General features: G+C 44.5%; 1 protein-coding gene across 1 annotated transcript in view; it reads left to right on the top strand.

Moving 5' to 3' along the window:
• Positions 1-5,053, top strand: part of DISP2 (dispatched RND transporter family member 2) — a 36,454-nt gene extending 31,401 nt beyond the window's left edge. Inside the window, exon 8 of the mRNA XM_053273416.1 lies at positions 707-5,053. Within this exon, the coding sequence (XP_053129391.1) occupies positions 707-4,105 (3,399 nt within the window). The 3' untranslated portion in view covers positions 4,106-5,053. The remainder of the gene's footprint in view (positions 1-706) is intronic.
• The last annotated feature ends 12,926 nt before the right edge of the window (positions 5,054-17,979 follow it).

Genomic DNA, 17,979 nt, shown 5'->3' on the forward strand with positions numbered 1-17,979 from the left:
CCTAATCTGGGGGATATTGCTGCCAGGATTGTGCCAATAGCTTAAAAGACAAACAGGACTGGTGAGATATCTTTTGTTCATCTAGGCAGTTTGCATGCAAACTATCTGGTTTCACAGAGCTCTTGATCAGGAAATATGAGTATTCATTAGAGTTCTCAACTGATTCTTCAATCAATCAATCAATCAATCAATCAAATAAACTTAAATTCCTTTGCATATCACCACAAATTTCAACATAGGTGCCTTTTTAAGATGTTGAAGAAAGTGTGAGGATTTAGAATTTAACAAACAAAAGCTACCACCCATTCTTAGAAGGAAAGGTCATTTAATATTTTATTTTTCATTCCATAAGCAAAGAGGCATCTTTAAAGTGGTAATTCTCTCATATTTAGCAGGGGGAGCAATTCTTTCTATCCAGCCCCACCACAGCACCTTTGTAGTGGCTGTTGTTCGTGTCTGCTTTGTGTTTTTAGATAATGAGCTCTTTGGGGGCAGGGAGCTATCTTATTTCTTTTTCTATGTAAACCACTTTGTGAACTTTATTAAATATTCATATTCTTATTCTTATTAACAATTCCTTATTACAATAATACATCAGACTCAAGACAGCCTCAAAAAGTATGCCCTTAACTTTCAGCCAAAGATAAAAAAATAAGAGGTACTTGAGCAAGCCTAAATCATTATTTTTCTCTTGGTTGTTTTCCAGATCCGTTCACATGCTCAGTTTGGGAGTCTCTGTCAACGTACTGAAGCCAATGAATGCTGTCCAAGTTGGTCTCTGGGGAACTATATCGCTGCCCTGTACAATCGGTCTTCTTGTTTAGAGATTACTCAAGCTGATGTTTCCCACACCCTTGCCCTCCTTCGTTCTTGTGCCCCTGACTATCACAAAGGTGTCCTTGTTCCTCCGTGCATTGGTCCCAAAACTGAACGGGAGAAACACGCACAGTGTTCCAAAGTCCCTGAGAAATGCACTCGTTTCCGAGCTGTTTACCAGCTTCTTCATTTCTTAGTTGACAGAGATTTTCTCAGCCCACAAACAGTGGGCTACCAAGTGCCAACCCTGAAATACAGCCTGCTCTTTTTGCCTACCATGAAGGGAGCATCCATGATGGGTATCTACCTGAACAACCTTGAGTCATGGGACTTGTTTGACAATTACACGTCCATCACTGGAATGGATCTGGGCCTTAAACAGAAATTATTTCAGCACTACCTTTTACTGGATACCATGTATCCAGTCATGGCAATACTGACCATATTTCTAAGCATGTTTTTTTATTTACGCTCGATCTTTATTACCTTTATCATCCTAATGATGGTCTTTGGTACCTTGATGATTTCCTATTTCTTGTACAAGGTGGCCTTCAGATTCTCCTACTTCCCCTTTATAAACCTAACAGCAGTAGTCATTCTCAGCAGTCTTTGTGCCAACCATACTTTTGTCTTTTTTGACCTCTGGAACCTTAACAAGAGCCAGAACCCATCAGCTGGGCTCCTGCAATGGGTAAGACTAACAATGCATCACTTTGGGTATCTCATGCTGGCTTCTTGCTTGACAACTGGTGCTGCTTTCTACACTGGCTACATGAGTAATTTAATTGCCATCCGCTGCTTTGCCATCTACATGGGCACTTCAGTCTTGGTGAACTTGGTATTCATGTTGACATGGCTTCCTTCCTCTGCTGTGTTGTATGAACGTTACATAGCAAGAAAGTGCATTTATAAACCAGAACACTATTGGAATAACAGTGGACATAAGAGTGTCATTCTCTCTTTCCATCACATCTTCAGGAGTCTTCAGAGTACCTGGTGCCAAACTTCCAAGTTATTGTTTGAGAAAATTCTTCCTTGTGGGGTCATAAAGTTTCGGTATATCTGGATCTGCTGGTTTGCTGCTTTGGCAATAGGGGGAGCTTACATTTCTTGTCTGAACCCTAGACTGAAACTCCCCACTCTAGAGATGTCGTCTGTACAGGTCTTTAGGTTAAGTCACCCCTTTGAGAGATATGATTCAGAATATTGCAATGAGTTCATGTTTCAGAGGGTGGAACAAGGAGAAGATCTGCACATGCCCGTTACTCTTGTCTGGGGCATACTCCCCGTGGACAACGGGGACCACTTTAATCCCAGGAGCAATGGCACGCTGGTGATGGATGCAGCATTTACAGCTGAAAATCCTGAGGCACAGAGATGGCTGTTGGGCTTCTGCCAGAAAGTGAAGAATCAGACTTTTTACTACTCTGATCTGGAGCAAAAGTCCACTGTTTGTTTCATGGAGGCATTTCACCGGTGGATGGACAGCCGCCAGTGCTCTAAGCGCGATCATAGCTTCAACCTCTGCTGTAATCACTTCTCCTTCCCATATGGCAGCGAAGTCTTCCTCCACTGCATCAAGATGATGATAATGGAACAAAACAGAGAGAGGGCTGAAACTCGTGACCTAGGTCTCCGATTTGATGAGAAAGGAAACCTTGTTGCTTTGGTGCTACAGTTTCAAACTGTTTACCACTATAGTTTGAACTATAGCAAGGCCAAACATTTCTATGATGAAATCAGCCTCTGGATAAGAGAGGAGATGAGTGCAGCCCCCATGGGGCTTCAGAATGGCTGGTTCACCAGCAAACTGGAGCTCTATAACCTCCAGCACAGTGTTGACACAGAGACAATGGTGGTGCTGGGCTTAGCCATATCCATTTCTTTTGTGGTTCTGTTGCTCACCACTTGGAACGTCTTTCTTAGCATGTTCTCCATTATGGCAATTACAGGCACTGTTCTGGTAACTGTTGGGCTTTTGGTCCTTCTGGAATGGCAGCTCAACGCTGTGGAGTCTCTCTTTGTTTCAGCAGCAGTGGGCCTCTCTATTGATTTCACAGTGAACTACTGCATTTCTTACCATTTGTGTCCACATTCTGATCGCCTGAGCCGCGTAGCTTTCTCTCTGAAGCAGATGAGCTGTGCCACAGTCATTGGGGCCTCTGCCTTGTTTTCTGCAGGGGTCATCATGTTGCCTGCCACTGTGCTGGCATACAGGAAGCTGGGCATTTTTATGATGATGATCAAATGTGTCAGCTGTGGCTTTGCGAGCTTCTTCTTCCAGTCTCTGTGCTGCTTCTTTGGCCCAGAGAAGAACTGTGGTCAAATACTTTGGCCTTTCGCTCATGCTCTGAAAGACTATTCAGATGATCCAAGTTCCAACATAACATTTGCCTGTGGGGGAAATGAGAAGCAGAACCGGTTACAAAAAGGCCAGGAATCCAACAATGCAAATGAACAGTATGAGCTCCAACCATTGGCCAGGAAACTTAGTGACAGCTTTGACAATAGCACCTCCACAAGTAAGTTGTCCAACCGTCCATCAGTGTTATCTGATGACATTCAGCTCCAAGACAGCAGGTGTCCTCGAATGGAAATTCACTCTTCCTTTGAAAAGGATAGGCAGAAGCCAGAGCAGACTGGGGGACACCATGTAGTTCTGTGCCAGTGTCCTGCTTTGCAAACATCTTCTCCTTACAAACCTGGTAGTAACTCAGGAACGGAAGCAGAAAGTCATAGCGGAGGGCTATGCAAAGACTGTAGATGTCAAAAATATGGTACAAAGGCTTGGGAGCACCTTCAGTCAGCCAGCACAATAGATGATGGACTGCTAAACAAGTCTCACTGTTCAAGCAACACCGATCAGCAAAAATCAGATTATACCTCAGAAAACAGTAATGTGCCAGAAGCCGATATGTATGAACTTCACAGATGCCTTTATTCCACTGGCAGCTCTTTCAGTGTGCAGAACGTCTCCAGCGAGACCTCCCTCAGTGACTTTGAGACAAGCATAAAACTGGTGGAATCAGCCGGCTCTTGCCCAGATCATTTAGATGCAGCCAATTCTTGCTGTCCAACTCGGAGAGGACATCTCAATGGAAAGAGAGACACTCTGAGGCTGGACCTGAGAGAGACTGTCTTTGACACATCCACATCACAGCAAAACAGTTGCTTGAGAAAAATGCGGGTAGGGCTAGGGGGTGAAGAGCCCGTTGTTTTGCCAAACAGCAAGCCAGATATGCCTGATGTGTGGATCAAACGGGCTGGTGTGCAAAATTCTGGATATTAGAGTTGAAATCTCAGACAAAACAAATGCTCTTTCAGGGGCAAGGAAAATGGATTTCCTTTTTGAATAGCAGGTGCAAAGCTGTTCTCACCTCCCTTTCTGAACTGAGAACAAACTGCATTGTTACAGAAGTGAAAATGACACATTTTTACAAAGCCAGCAAATCTGATGTGGATTAGAAGCAAACAGTTCACAGAGCCTGAGCGGTTTGACCTCCTGCCCAGTAGTCAGTGCCATATTCTCAATTATATTATAGGGTTATCAAGCAAGAGTTGTGTCATTCCCTCCCCTGCAATTTGTTTTCCTGACAAGTCAATGGAGAGGCATTAATGATTTGCGGGGGGGGGGAGTGTTTAAAGACAGAGGGAAACCTTAGACTAAGGAGTATTCTGTGTTACCATGATTTTTCTACTATTCAGTATCTTTGACTTGACACACAATGTATATTTCTGTTAATCATATCCGCTTTAAATAGCAGTCATGCAAATCTCCTTAAGGGAATAATATTCAGATGGGTTTTTAAAAGTCTCCTTGATACTTTTCAGCAGAGAGGACTCACCAGGGATCCTCTACAACACTGCTACTACCATCTACAATATCTGGATTTAAGAGATATTTCCCATCCCCTCCACTGACAGTATGCTTAAAGTTCATCATACTGTACACTTTGCTTTCCCAGGGAGAAAGACATGTCATTCTTCACATTCTGACATGAGTAACTTGTGCTTCAGCTCAATCACTAGTTTTCTTAGTAGGTAATTCATTCAAAACTGCAAAGAGGTGTTTTTTTTTTTAAATTTAAAAAAGAGTATTTCTATAGAACCCTGAAATTTGCTCTCTTTCCTTCTACCATTCATGTTGCACCCTCCTTTTGAACCATCACAATTTTTTAAAATCTCTATCTGTATAAATGATATTCAAACATAACAAATAAACATCATGTTTTCTAAACTGGGCTAATGCTTTTTCCTTCCACCATCAATAGTGTGCCGTCGGGTCAGTGTCAACTCCTGGCAATCACAGAGCCCTGTGGTTGTCGTTGGCAAAATAAAGGAGGGGTTTACTATTGCCTCCTCTCGTGCAGTATGAGATGATGCCTTTCAGCATCTTACTATATCACTGCTGCCCTATATAGGTTTTTCCCCAGACTATGGCTGGGGCTATGGGAAACATACCAGCAGGGATTCGAACCGGCAACCTCTGGCTTGATAATCAAGTCACTTCCCCACTGCACCCCTGGGTGATCTAAAATTTTCATCCAGACCACTCCCATAGGTCTTGGTGAGCTTCTGTGTGTTCAACCCCTCCCCACCCTTCCATCATCATGCAAATACTACTTAGCATTCCTATAGTGCTTTTCCTGAGTGTTCACATACAATAAGGACAGTTCGCATTAGGACATTTGATCAATAGCGTAGCTTCTCCTACCCTAATTTGGGAGCTCTGCACACTCCCAATTTTCAATCATGTGTCAGTTAAAAACAAGAAGTGGGGAGATTGATTGTTTGCTAACACCCAGCTGGATAAGGCACAGGGGTAGCTATAATTGAGTTAAAGGGTTCAAAGAACATGGCCTCCCAGCTCGAGCCCCCCATCCCACCCCTCCCTATTTTCTTCCTTATCTCCCTCACTCTGAGGGGCCGCCAGAGAAAGGAGTGAACATGGGCCCCCACTACACTAGCTACGCCCCTGATAAGGCAGTTTTTCCTTCTACCTCGTTCCGAAGCTGGAGACAGAATCTGGGTAGAATCTTGTTCTCTCCAGCTGGGCCTTAGCTCATGATCAAGCTCTCTGCCTCCAAACTTGTTTTTAATTAACACACACTCAAAAATCAGCAGCAAGAGGCTACTCCTCCCTAAGGCTGATCGTGTCAACTGCCCAATTATCTCAGTAGTCCTCGCAAAAACTTTGTACATTAGATTAGTATTATAGTCTGAGGGGAAATATGCTTTATTTTATACCACTTTTCATAAAATATCATAGTGGTTTAAAAATAAAAACACCACAACATCAAAAAAAACAGATACATCAAATAATCTCCTGTTTGTTTCAGGAAATACAGCGGTAGTAGAGCAGCCTCCATAGATGGCAGCCCAGCCTCTTTCTGAAGCCCACCAGCAAAGGAAAGCCCACCAACCTTCTACGTATTAATGCAAGAAGCTCAATCAATGGCAGCAGGATCACCACGAACAGAAAAAAGGGGAACAGAACTGAAAGGCAAAGGCTATCTGGAAAAAAAATAGTCCCCACCTGCCTTTGAATGGGCCTGTTTTGGGAGAGAGTTCTAGAGCATCAGGGGTACCAAAGAGAGACCATGCTGCTCATAGAGGCTAATCCAGACTCTGACCAATTTTATTTGGATCTAGGAGCCAGTCCAAAAGTTTAGGAGCCAGATAATGGACACATGACAAAATTACCAGATTTAAGGAAGGACATTGTGGAGGGGGAGGGTAAATTGGCTTCTCTTTATCTCTTTTACAAGTTACGTACTTAGAACAGAAACAGGGCTGTCTGGAACTTTCAACTCTGGTTATTCTAGTTTAGGCACCATGGTTAAATTTCTCTGGCACCTGGGATTTGTCAAGCCCTGGGCTAATCTAGTCTCCAGATGAGAAATAACTTGAAGCAAAATTGCTATAAATTAAAGTTGTGCTGTTGAGTCGGTGCTGACTCCTGGTGACCACAGAGCCCTGCGGCTGTCTTTGGTAGAATGCAGGAAGGGTTTACCATTGCCATCTCCCACGCAGTGTGAAATGATGCCTTTCAGCATCTTCCTATATTGCTGCTGCTCGATATAGATGTTTCCCATAGTCTGGGAAACATACCAGCAGGGATTCAAACCAGCAACCTCTTGCTCCCTAGACAAGTTACTTAAATGCTGGAGGAGCTCAGATGTTCCCTGAGATAATCGGGACCCAAGCCATTGGGTCAAAAAGAGGTTTTTGAATGGGGTCCAGAAGCAAATTGGCAGCCAGTACAGCTTCCAGACAGGTAAAATACAAGAACACTGATCCACACCTGTCAACAGGCAAACTACTACACTCTGCACTAGCTGAAGCATCTGAACTGTTTTCAAAAGCAGCTTCACGTACAGATAATTATCTTCCAGTCTCAAAGTAATCAAAGCAAAACCCACAAGGATCAAGAGGGCAATTTGTGGACTAGAGTTCCCCCAAGTATCTTGTCTGCATCCTCAGGTGAAATCAGCTGAAACTCATCCTTTTGCCTAGCATATTGTCTAATTATCAGAAATCAGAAAGGTGTGAAGCAAGTAATAAAATTTTCTTTACACTGTCAATACATCAATCCAAACTCTGTACAATTCTGTCCACATACACTGTTCAACACCCTAGTGATCTGCCATGGTTACTGTACCCTGCAGAAGCATAATAATTAAGCCTTTCTGCTTAATGTCATCTTTAACATTACATTCAGATTAAGGATGTACAACATATAACTGACAACACAATTTTGCTTGGTGTGGGATTAGTAGTAAAGCCAGGAGAATTTGAGCTAATTTTTAAAGATGTTTCTAGCTGTCATTTCAACTGCAGGAGAAAATGAATATAGAGTCATAGTGTGTGCTATAAAATTATTAAAACCAAAGGGAAATTTTTATATTTATTTTAATTACAATTCATAATTTGTAGGGTCCTCTCCTTCTCATTTGATTTATGAACATTTGGCATTCACAACACAAACCCCACATTATCTCAGTCTGGCTCATAGACCTTCAGAACATTAATCTAAAAAAGAGTCAAACCAGATTAAACCTTCATATCTGGGAAATTTTCTCATGCAGACAGCCTTGGGTCAGATGGGTCAAAACCCCAGACTTTTGTGGTAAACCTCAGAATCTAATCCTGTGACAGCCTGTTCCTCTTCCCTTCAGATACAGATCTTGGGAGGACAAGTTAGTTTCAATATATAGATCATAAGTTAAGGGGAACAGAACCTCAGTCTGTCTTTAATTCTAGGGTTCCAATCTGGACCAAAATAAGGATTACTATTATGACTTACTACTAATACTGTGCACAACAAATGAACAGCAAGTATGAATTTACTGCTCAGTCAATCCAGACTTAAGGACAAGCCCTAAGATTTGTACCAGGCATGCTCACACTGTACATTAAAGAATATGCATCTACAGCACAGAATTTGACCCCACATATCTTTACACCCGAGATGCCTCCTGCATCAACAAAACCTCTAACGCAAAGAGTAAGCAATGGGGCATCTGCTAGACTGAAAGCTAGGGTATTCAAACAAACAAACAAACAAACAAAAGTAAATAGCCAACACATCCACAGAATCTGGCTTAGTATGTAGTTTACTCCATGGGTAATGATTTACTTGGATTTAATCCTGAGTGGTGGCACCCAGAACCTGGTGCGTGATGTCAGTGTCATCGACCCCTTAGGGAACAGTGACCATAGTGTGATCAAACTCAGCATACATGTGGGGAGAAAATCACCAAGGAAGTCTAACACAGACACTTTGAATTTCAGAAGAGGAAACGTTTCCAAACTGAGGAGTATGATGAAAAGAAAGCTGAAAGGGAAAATCAGGAGAGTCACTTCACTCCAGAATGCATGGAGTTTACTCAAAACCACAATACTAGAAGCCCAGTTAGACTGCATACCCAAATGGAGGAAAGGTATCACTATGTCATGCCCTTGATCTCAGACAGAGAGGAGGAAGGGGAAGCTATCAACTTTTCAGCCAATGCCGGGGTGTCTGAGGGGCAGAGCCCGGCTGTCAGTTTCCAAGAAACGGCTGAGGCAGATCCGGCTGATGATTCAGATCAGGCACAACAACCTGAGACAGCAGAAACCGTGATGGACCAATCAGAAGAGGAGCTATGCAAGCAACCTCCACTGACTCCACAACAGAGGCGTATTACAAGACAAAGAACTCAGCTAGAAACTATCAGGAGGAGTAAACGCCTCTTGCAGAGGGCTGATAAGCCTTGAATTCCTGCCAGCTGGGAGCTCTCAGCTTGTGCTATAAATTACGTCACCAGCTTTCTATTCACTGCTAGAAAGCAACGTTTGTCAACTTTCGTGTCGACAGCTTGCAGCCAAGCCCGATAAAGAAGAACTGTTCGGAGCCGTATCTTGTTTCTGCAGCTCCATTTGGTACTGTGAACTTCCCTGCCAGGTGGCCAGATACTGACACACTACTTCCAGGAGGATGCTAGTATGGCTAACAGGTAAAGTCAAGGAAGCCATAAAGGAGAAGAAGAATTCCTTCCAAAATTGGAAGGCCTGTCCAAATGAAGAGAACAGAAAGAAACACAAACTATGGCAAAAGAAATGCAAAGTGACAATAAGGGAGGCAAAAAGAGAGCTTGAGGAACATTTAGCTAAAAGCATCAAGGGGAATAACAAAAACTTCTTCAAATATATCAGAAGCAAGAAACCTGGCAGGGAGGCGGTTGGACCATTAGACAATGGGGGAGTGGAAGGGATTGTTAAGGAGGATATGGAGGTTGCCGAGAAGCTGAATGAGTTCTTTGCATCTGTCTTCACAGCAGAGGCTACTGAGCATATACCTGTTCTTGAACCAGGCTTTTTGGGGATGGAGGCTAAAGAACTGAGTCAGATAGAAGTGACAAGAGTGGATGTTCTAAATATCAATTGGAAAAATTGGGAAAATATCAACTGGAAAAATTGAAGACTAGCAAATTGCAAGGGCCAGATGGCATCCATCCAAGAGTCTTTACATAACTCAAATGTGAAATTGCCGACCTCCTTGCAAAAGTATATAACTTATCCGTAGAATCAGGCTCTATACCAGAGGACTGGAAAGTAGCAAATGTAATACCGATTTTCAAAAAGGAATCCAGGGACGATCCGGGAAATTACAGTCTGGTTAGCTTAACATCCATTCCAGGAAAACTGATGGAAAGCATTCTCAAGGATAAAATTGTTAAGCACATAGAAGAACAGGCCCTGCAGGGGGAGAACCAGCATGGCTTCTGCAAAGGTAAATCTTGCTTCACAAAACTTTTGGAGTTCTTTGAGAGGGTCAACAAGTGTGTGGATCAAGGTGATCCAGTTGACATAGTCTACCTGGACTTCAAAAAGCTTTCGACAAAGTTCCTCATCAAAGACTCCTGAGGAAACTTAGCAGTCATAGGATAAGGGGACAAGTACATGTGTGGATTACTAACTGGTTGAAGAACAGGAAACAGAGGGTAGGTATAAGCGAAGAGTTTTCACAATGGAGGGAAGCAGGGGCGTAACTATAATAGGGCAAGGGGAGACAGTTGTATGGGGGGCCCCTGCCTTGGGGGGCCCCCCAGAGGCGTCACATGCCGCGCACCCACCCAGGCTTCCTTCAGTTGTATTCATCCTCCGAAATTGATGTGAGTCTTAAGACCTGGAGCGACCAGAACAGTATGTCTTTCTCTAGTACCATTAAATGACTTGCATCGTCCACAATTTACATTGGGGGGGGCATTTTAAAATCTTGTCTCTGGGCCCACTCCAACCTTGCTACGCCCCTGGAGGGAAGTAAGAAGTGGGGTCCCCCAGGGATCTGTACTAGGACCGATGTTTTTTAATTTATTCACAAATGATCTAGAAGTAAGGGTAAGCAGCAAGGTGGCCAGATTTGCAGATGATATCATACTCTTTCAGGTAGTGAAATCCAAAACAGATTGTGAGGAGTTCCAAAAGGATCTTTCCAAACTGGGTGAGTGGGCAACCAAATGGCAAATGCAGTTCAGTGTTGGCAAGTGTAAAGTGATGCACATTGGGACGAAAAACCCTAACTTCAAGTATACATTGATGGGATCTGAGCTGTTGGTTACTGACCAGGAGACGGATCTCGGGGTGGAGTTGTGGTGGACAGCTCATTGAAAATGTTGACTCAATGTGCAGCAGCTGTGAAAAAGGACAATTCTATGCTAGGGATCATTAGAAAGGAGATTGAAAATAAAACTGCTAATATTATAATGCCCTTATACAAAACTATGGTGCGGCCACATGGAGTACTGTGTACAATTCTAGATAGATAGATAGATAGATAGATAGATAGATAGATAGATAGATAGATAGATAGATAAACAAGGACATTGTAGAACTGGAAAAAGTGCAAAAGAGGGCAACCAAGATGATCAGGGGCCTAGAGCACCTTCCTTACGAGGCAAGACTACAACACATGGGGCTTTTTAGTTTAGAAAAAAGATGACTGCAGGGAGACATGATAGAGGTTTATAAAATCATGCATGGTGTGGAGAAAGTGGATCAAGAGAAATTTTTCTCCCTCTCACATAACACTAGAACCAGGGGTCATCCCATGAAACTGATTGTCAGGAAATTTAGGACCAGCAAACGGAAGTACTTTTTCACACAATGCATAATCAACTTGTGGAATTCTCTACCACAAGATGTGGTGACAGCCAACAACCTGGATGGCTTTAAGAGGGGTTTGGATAACTTCATGGAGGAGAGGTCTATCAACGGCTACCCGTTGGAGGGCTATAGGCCACCTCCAGCCTCAGAGGCAGGATGCCTCTGAGTACCAGTTGCAGGGGAGTTACAGCAGGAAAGAGGGCATGCCCTCAACTCTTGTCTGTAGGCTCCCAGTGGCATCTGGTGATGCCATATAATATTAGCGCTGGACTAGATGGGCCATGGGCCTGATCCAGCAGGGCTGTTCTTATGTTATTACTTAGTTTGATTTACTCTGTGGGTGCTGCTGGATAGCTTCTTTCACATGAATAGGTGTACAAATTAGGATAGCGGCTAGAACAAGAGCTGCTCAGCTTTAATCCTCTTGAAGATGTTGGCCTACAACTCCCATGATCCTTGACTACTGACCACTGTGGCTGGGGCTTATGGGAATTGTAGTCCAAAAACAGCAGGAGGGCTGAAGTTGGGCAGCCCTGAGTGAGAAGGTGGATGAAGGAAGGAAGATGACACCCCCCCTGCAACTTTCATAGTTGCATCAAAGATGAAGTTCTGAACCATGCATCTGAGATAAGGGATAAGAAAAGCTGCACCTTTTGAGATTCCCTCTTCTGCTCAATCATTAAAGTTGCCACAGCCTGCCCTTTACAATTGGTCACCTTTGGAAGAGCACAAGCAAAGTCATCACATGCGGTAGGGGCTCCACTGGCAAATACCACTGCTACAGAAGCGACATGCCTCTGGCATGTCAGGGAAGGGCAACAAACCTTGCATATGATTGGTAGGCAAGAGCCGAGCAGACCAAGCTACAGCCCCCCTTGGGCCCCACCCCCACGAACACAGCTGCACAATATGCCAAAATTCAACTGGCAACGCCTTGGCCCCTTTGGCATGCTGGGGAAAGTGGATAGCAATGCTAACTGTGAGAGATAAAGTGCCAACACGGCCAGATTACACCCACTTATGGTCAGAGATGCCCTTGTTTCTTAAACAGGATAGATTTCAGCAGGTGCCATTCCTCCTATTACTGAAGCACTATGATGGAAGGAGCTTTGGGCTTCTGTGTTTCTTAAACAGCAGCCCCCATGACACATACCAAACCACTTCTAAATATAAGGACCTCCTAAAGCAGATTTGTGATATGGCATTAGGGATGTGAGGGAGGTTCAAAAATGGGTTTTTAAAAGTCCCACAGAACATAACCAAGTCCATAGACACACCTGAAGTAGCTCTTTGGATCCTGCTGTGTGTATTCTGGGCAAACTTAAATTGAAAAAGGGATCTTAGTCAAATAATGTCGGAGGGCTGTAGGCCACCTCCAGCCTCGGGGGCGGGTGCCTCTGGGTACCAGTTGCGGGGGAGTAACAGCAGGAGAGAGGACATGCCCTCAACTCCTGCCTGTGGCTTCCAGCAGCATCTGGTGGGCCACTGTGTGAAACGGGATGCTGGACTAGATGGGCCTTGGGCCTGATCCAGCAGGGCTGTTCTTATGTTCTTATGAGCTACACCTGTGAAATTTCCACCTGCCTGAGATCCCTAAAAGGAAAAGAACCCCTTCACTGGGGGTTCATACTTTATGGCAAATAAAGCCAGGAGTTCTGAACAAGGGTTGTATTCTGTTATGACACACATGTTTTAATGATATGTGTCTTGGGATCTTGTAAGTAAAGGCTAATCCTATGTGTCAGAATGGAGGAATACCACAGATATGTTTCTGCTTTTAAAAAAATAGTGGAATTTATTAAAGGATCTAATTGCAGGGTCACAGAAAGCAAAAAAGGAATGAGTGATATTCATAAAAAGGAATGGGGAATTAGCAATAATATTCAATCAATTAACATAAGCAGGCAGAGTAAGTAATGCATCTCAGACCATATACTTGTAATTTTGAAAATGGAACTCCTAGGATAGGGCACCAAAAAGCTAGGATGGGGCAGCAAGGGAACATACAGCCTTGGGTAAATGAGTTACCTGAGCTATGATTTCTCACTGGAGAGAAATGCAGAAGGGAAACAGAATGCAAGAGTGACAGAAGTAAAAGACTCTCTGTCTGAAAGGAATGTATCTGAACTGGAGAATAAGCAGGAGACACCAGAGTCCTGGAGAGGGTTTTTCCTTGCGTGGAGAGATGATTGTTTGGGGGTGTGAGAGAAAGAGCAAGAGCAACAGAGCACAATATCCTGGAAACAAAAGGAAGGGGTTTCTCAGTTCTGCCTCTGTTTAGCAGGAAATGGATCCTAACATAGGAAGGACAGTCAGCTCTTGTGGGGAAGGGGCTAGGAGCAACACAAGGAAAGAGAAAGCATAGCAGGGTGGAGAGAGATGGCAGGGTGTGGAGAGAAGAAGAGAACTGATCTGAAACCACGGTGTGTGACCTTCAGCCAGGAAGGATTTTCTTAGTCTGTGAAGAGACAGCCCCTGTTTCTCTCTGGGTGTTCTGGAGTAGTTGTAAGAGTGCTAATTCTGGCAGTCTGGTATTTATACCCCAAAACTGATTGAGAGTGACAAAACATTTCTAAAGATTTGCTTACCAACCCTTTCATAAGATGAGATGTGAGGAAATGTACACAGACAGTTTCCTCTACTAGGTGGTTTGGGCTAATGTAAGGATTCTCCAACTTGGGTCCCCATATGATGTTGGACTACAATTCCAATCATCACCAGCTGAAAGCCATTGCAACTGGGGATGATGAGAGTTGTAGTCCAACAACATCTAGGGACCCAAGTTTAAGAAACCCAATTAGAATTCGGATTAACTCCTCAGCCTAGCAGACTTTGTTGTGGAACTGCAAAGAGGAATCCAGTTCCTCCTCCGATCACTATGGTCCTACTTCTTCTATTGTTTTGTTAATTCAGGAGGTTTCCTCTCAGAAGCTAGATGACTGGAACTTCCTTCTAGCTAGGTGCTGATGGGAAAAATCAAAAAGAGATAGGATCATTGGCTGGAGGGCATTGCAAATTTCCCAAATAAGCATTTTGATTTAGAATGGGATTTTGATCATACGCATACTGATGTTGAATGCTGCCAACCAATCTAGTTTGCCCATGGTCTTTTGAGGTCATTGGCCATAGTTGTTGACGATTTCAGCCCTTGATCAGCAAGAGAAGAAGGGGAGCTAGGTCACTGGCCTGCACTCAAATCCATTTTTAAATATCTTTTTCTCTTTGGTCTCTGCTTTCACAGATCTGGATGCACAGTCCTGGTTCTGCCTGGGAGACTCTCAGGTTTGAACTGGGCCAAGGAGGAGGCCTGTTTCATCAGTACCTATGTACCCATATCAGGATTAAGCCCCAGAAGTGTTACTAAGTAATAGATCAGAGGTCTAGGCACACAGAGCTTGGCTCACGCCACGGCCTCCCCTCCACACCCCATTTTGATAATTAACCTTTGCCATGCTCTCTAAAGCAAAGCAAACTCTCATTTTTTGAAGTCATGAATTACTTGTTATAGCTTCTGGTGTGTTTGGGCCACAGACAGTACTTACCTTCTTTTCAAATTTCCCTCCGTTTTGATAAAGAAATGTTTAATCCAGGCTCACAAATAAGTGTATAAAAGTTTGGTTCAGGCTCCTGAACAGAATGTAGGGCCAGGAGGCCTGAATAAAAAATGTTTGAGTCAAGGATGTGAGGCCCCTCGGCCAAAAGGTAACAAATAACAGAGCCTGACAGGAGATAATGTATGTACTGTATGTAACCAAGGTCCTGAGAAAAATTCTCCACTCAGCAGAAAGAAACATAGCTGGCACCAGAAGATAAGGAGTAGGGTCAGCAGAAAGGCCAAACAGTAACCCATGTCCAAGGCTCTAATTGGCACCACAGGGAAACATATGCTTAATTACAAATGACGTGTATTGATTGATGTACTGATTTGCTTACTTATTTTTAATCTATATAAACTGGCAACTGCATACCTTAGGGGCGCAGTGTGTGTCAGACTACTGACTTGTACTCTGCCTTCATGATCATGAATAAAAGCTAATTTGAGCACACACCCTCGTTGAATTGACTTATCTTCATCAGGCAATGAGCTCTATTGCGGGAACCTTGTCTAATCCTCTTTAGTTCAGTAAGACGCCCCATTCTCTGTCAATCTGATGGAAGGATGAACGCAAGGGGCTGAATTAAACAGGAGGGCAAGGTTCCAGAGGATTTTCCCGCAACAGTTTTGCAATAAATCTTTACAGCAGCTTTGTCACTGTATGAAATTTGGGAGGTGGGGGTTCACTGTGCATTAGTACAAGTGCGGAGCCAGCCGAGCAGCGGCCCACACATGCCCGGGCTGCCGAGAGCCCAGGCAAATGCTCCTGCAGTTATTTCAGGCAGTGCCGGCTGCCCAGTAGAACGTTTCCCCTTTTCTCTCCCGCTCTGGAGGAAGAAAAAGGGGGAAACGTCCTATCGGGCAGCTCGCTCAAGCTCTCAGCAGCCTGGACCACGCCCCTTTGTGTGCAACATCATGCGCAAAGGGGCATGGCCTGGCCTGCTGAGAGCCCGAGCGAGCTCTCAGCTCGTCATTTCTGGCAGTCATTTCCAGCAGCGTCAGCTGCCTGGTAGGACGTTTCCCCCTTTCTCTCCCTCCAGAGAGGGAGAGAATATCGGGCAGTTGGCGTTGCCGGAAATAACTAGCAGAGAGTTCGCCTGGGCTCTCAGCAGGCCAGGCCACGCCCCCTTTGCATGTGATGTCACAACCAGGCCCCCTTTGCTCATGATGAGAGAAGAAGATTTTGTGCAGGGAGGGGGTCGCCTTTGTTCAGAAGAGGGAAAAAGACAAATGCTATTTTTTCTCCCAACATTGTCTGTAGTGACTTTGTGACACTTCTTCTTTTGCTTTATTCTCTCTTTCTCTCCTCTCTCCGTGGTGTGTATGTGTGTGTGTGTAAATCTGCATAAACACACACCTGGGGGCGAGGGGCATCGAGGCAAGCGGAGTGGTGAGATCACCCTGCTCTCCACTCGCTCAGCAGCAGCCGCCTCGGCTTCTGACTGAGCCTGCCTGCCCTGGTGACGTGTTTGGGACACGCACTGTGGCTGCTCTGCTCTGCCTCCCCTTCTCTCTCACAGTCAGTTGGGTGTGTGCGACTGTGCACACCACTGTGCCTGCTTGGTGTGATCACATTGTGGCACACAAGCAGGCAGCCGGCAGGCAAGCTGAGGAGGCGAGAGAAGAAGAAGGGAGAAGAAGAAGGACAGCTGCTGGAGCCTGGGGAGTGGGACTGCAGCTGGAGACAGGGTTCAGTGTGTGCGTGCTGCTGGCCAGGGACAAGTAGACTCTTCAGCAGTCCTTCTCTGAAGAAGGTCTGTTGTTGTCTCTCTCTCTCTCTCTAATTAAGGATGTTTCTACCTTCTCCCAGGGGATTTGAGAGAGAGAGAGAGAGAGAGAGAGAGAGAGAGAGAGAGAGAGAGAGAGAGAGAGACTTGCATTTTGCATGTGCTAATTTGTTTAAACACATATTGTAAAATTAGTCAGAGACTGAACTTAGCTAGAAGCAAAAAACAAAGACAAACCAGAAAAGCCAGCAGGGTGCAACAGGAAAACTGGTGATCTTTGTTTAAAGCCAGCATAGCCAGAGGAAATGTGTTTTCTGGAATGTGTATTCCCCTGAGCCTGCCAGCTCCCCACTTCCCTCTTGTCCTAGGCTCTGATGCTCTCAGTTGTCTGTGCTGAAGACAGAAAAAAAGGCATACAAGATATCTATAAACCTTCTAGTAAGCTGCCTTTTACTGAGTCGTCCTATTGGTCCAGACCATCCATCTAACTATTGTCCACACAGACTGGTAGCAGTAGGATAGAAAGTTGGTAGCCATGCAGCTATGGAGTGTGTACTTTCACTGAGGTGCTGGTGAGAGAGAATTCCCCCCCCCCCACACACACACCCAAGTCTGTGCCTCTTAACAGCTGTATAACAAGCAAACATTTAGTGGGGGAAGCATTCTTTTTTTGCTGTGCCTTCTTTATGCCAAGAGATTGAGTGCCTGTTGAATATCTACCTATCATGCAGCCTTAGTCTTAACAGAGCAATTGCTCTGCAAGACAGACTGAAAGAAGACAGCAATTTTAGGGGGTAGCTCCCTTTAGATGAGGAGACTGTGCTATTCCTGAAGATTTTGTTGTATGGGAACATCCTAATCCTGATCTTTTCTGGAATAGAGAGCAGGTGGGTGTATTGTGCAGTTTCAGGGAGTGTGGGAGTTCATGGGGACTGACTATGTCAGCACAAGGAGAAAATCTGTGAAATAAGGTTCTGCTTAAGAAGTGTGTAATGCTTATGTGGGGGTAGGGGCATAGCTAGGGGAGAGGGGGCCTGTATTCACCCCTCTCCCTGGTGGCCTCTTGGATTGAGTGTGCGTGTGAGCTTTGCAGGTTCTTGGAGTTTTACTAGTGAGGAAAAACAAGCCTCTCCTTTGGTCATGCTAGAGTGGATGTGCTTGCGGTTCCATGAAGTGTGTCTGGAGGGTACAAAA

This window comes from Hemicordylus capensis, chromosome 1 (assembly GCF_027244095.1).
Source record: "Hemicordylus capensis ecotype Gifberg chromosome 1, rHemCap1.1.pri, whole genome shotgun sequence".
NCBI lineage: Eukaryota > Metazoa > Chordata > Lepidosauria > Squamata > Cordylidae > Hemicordylus > Hemicordylus capensis.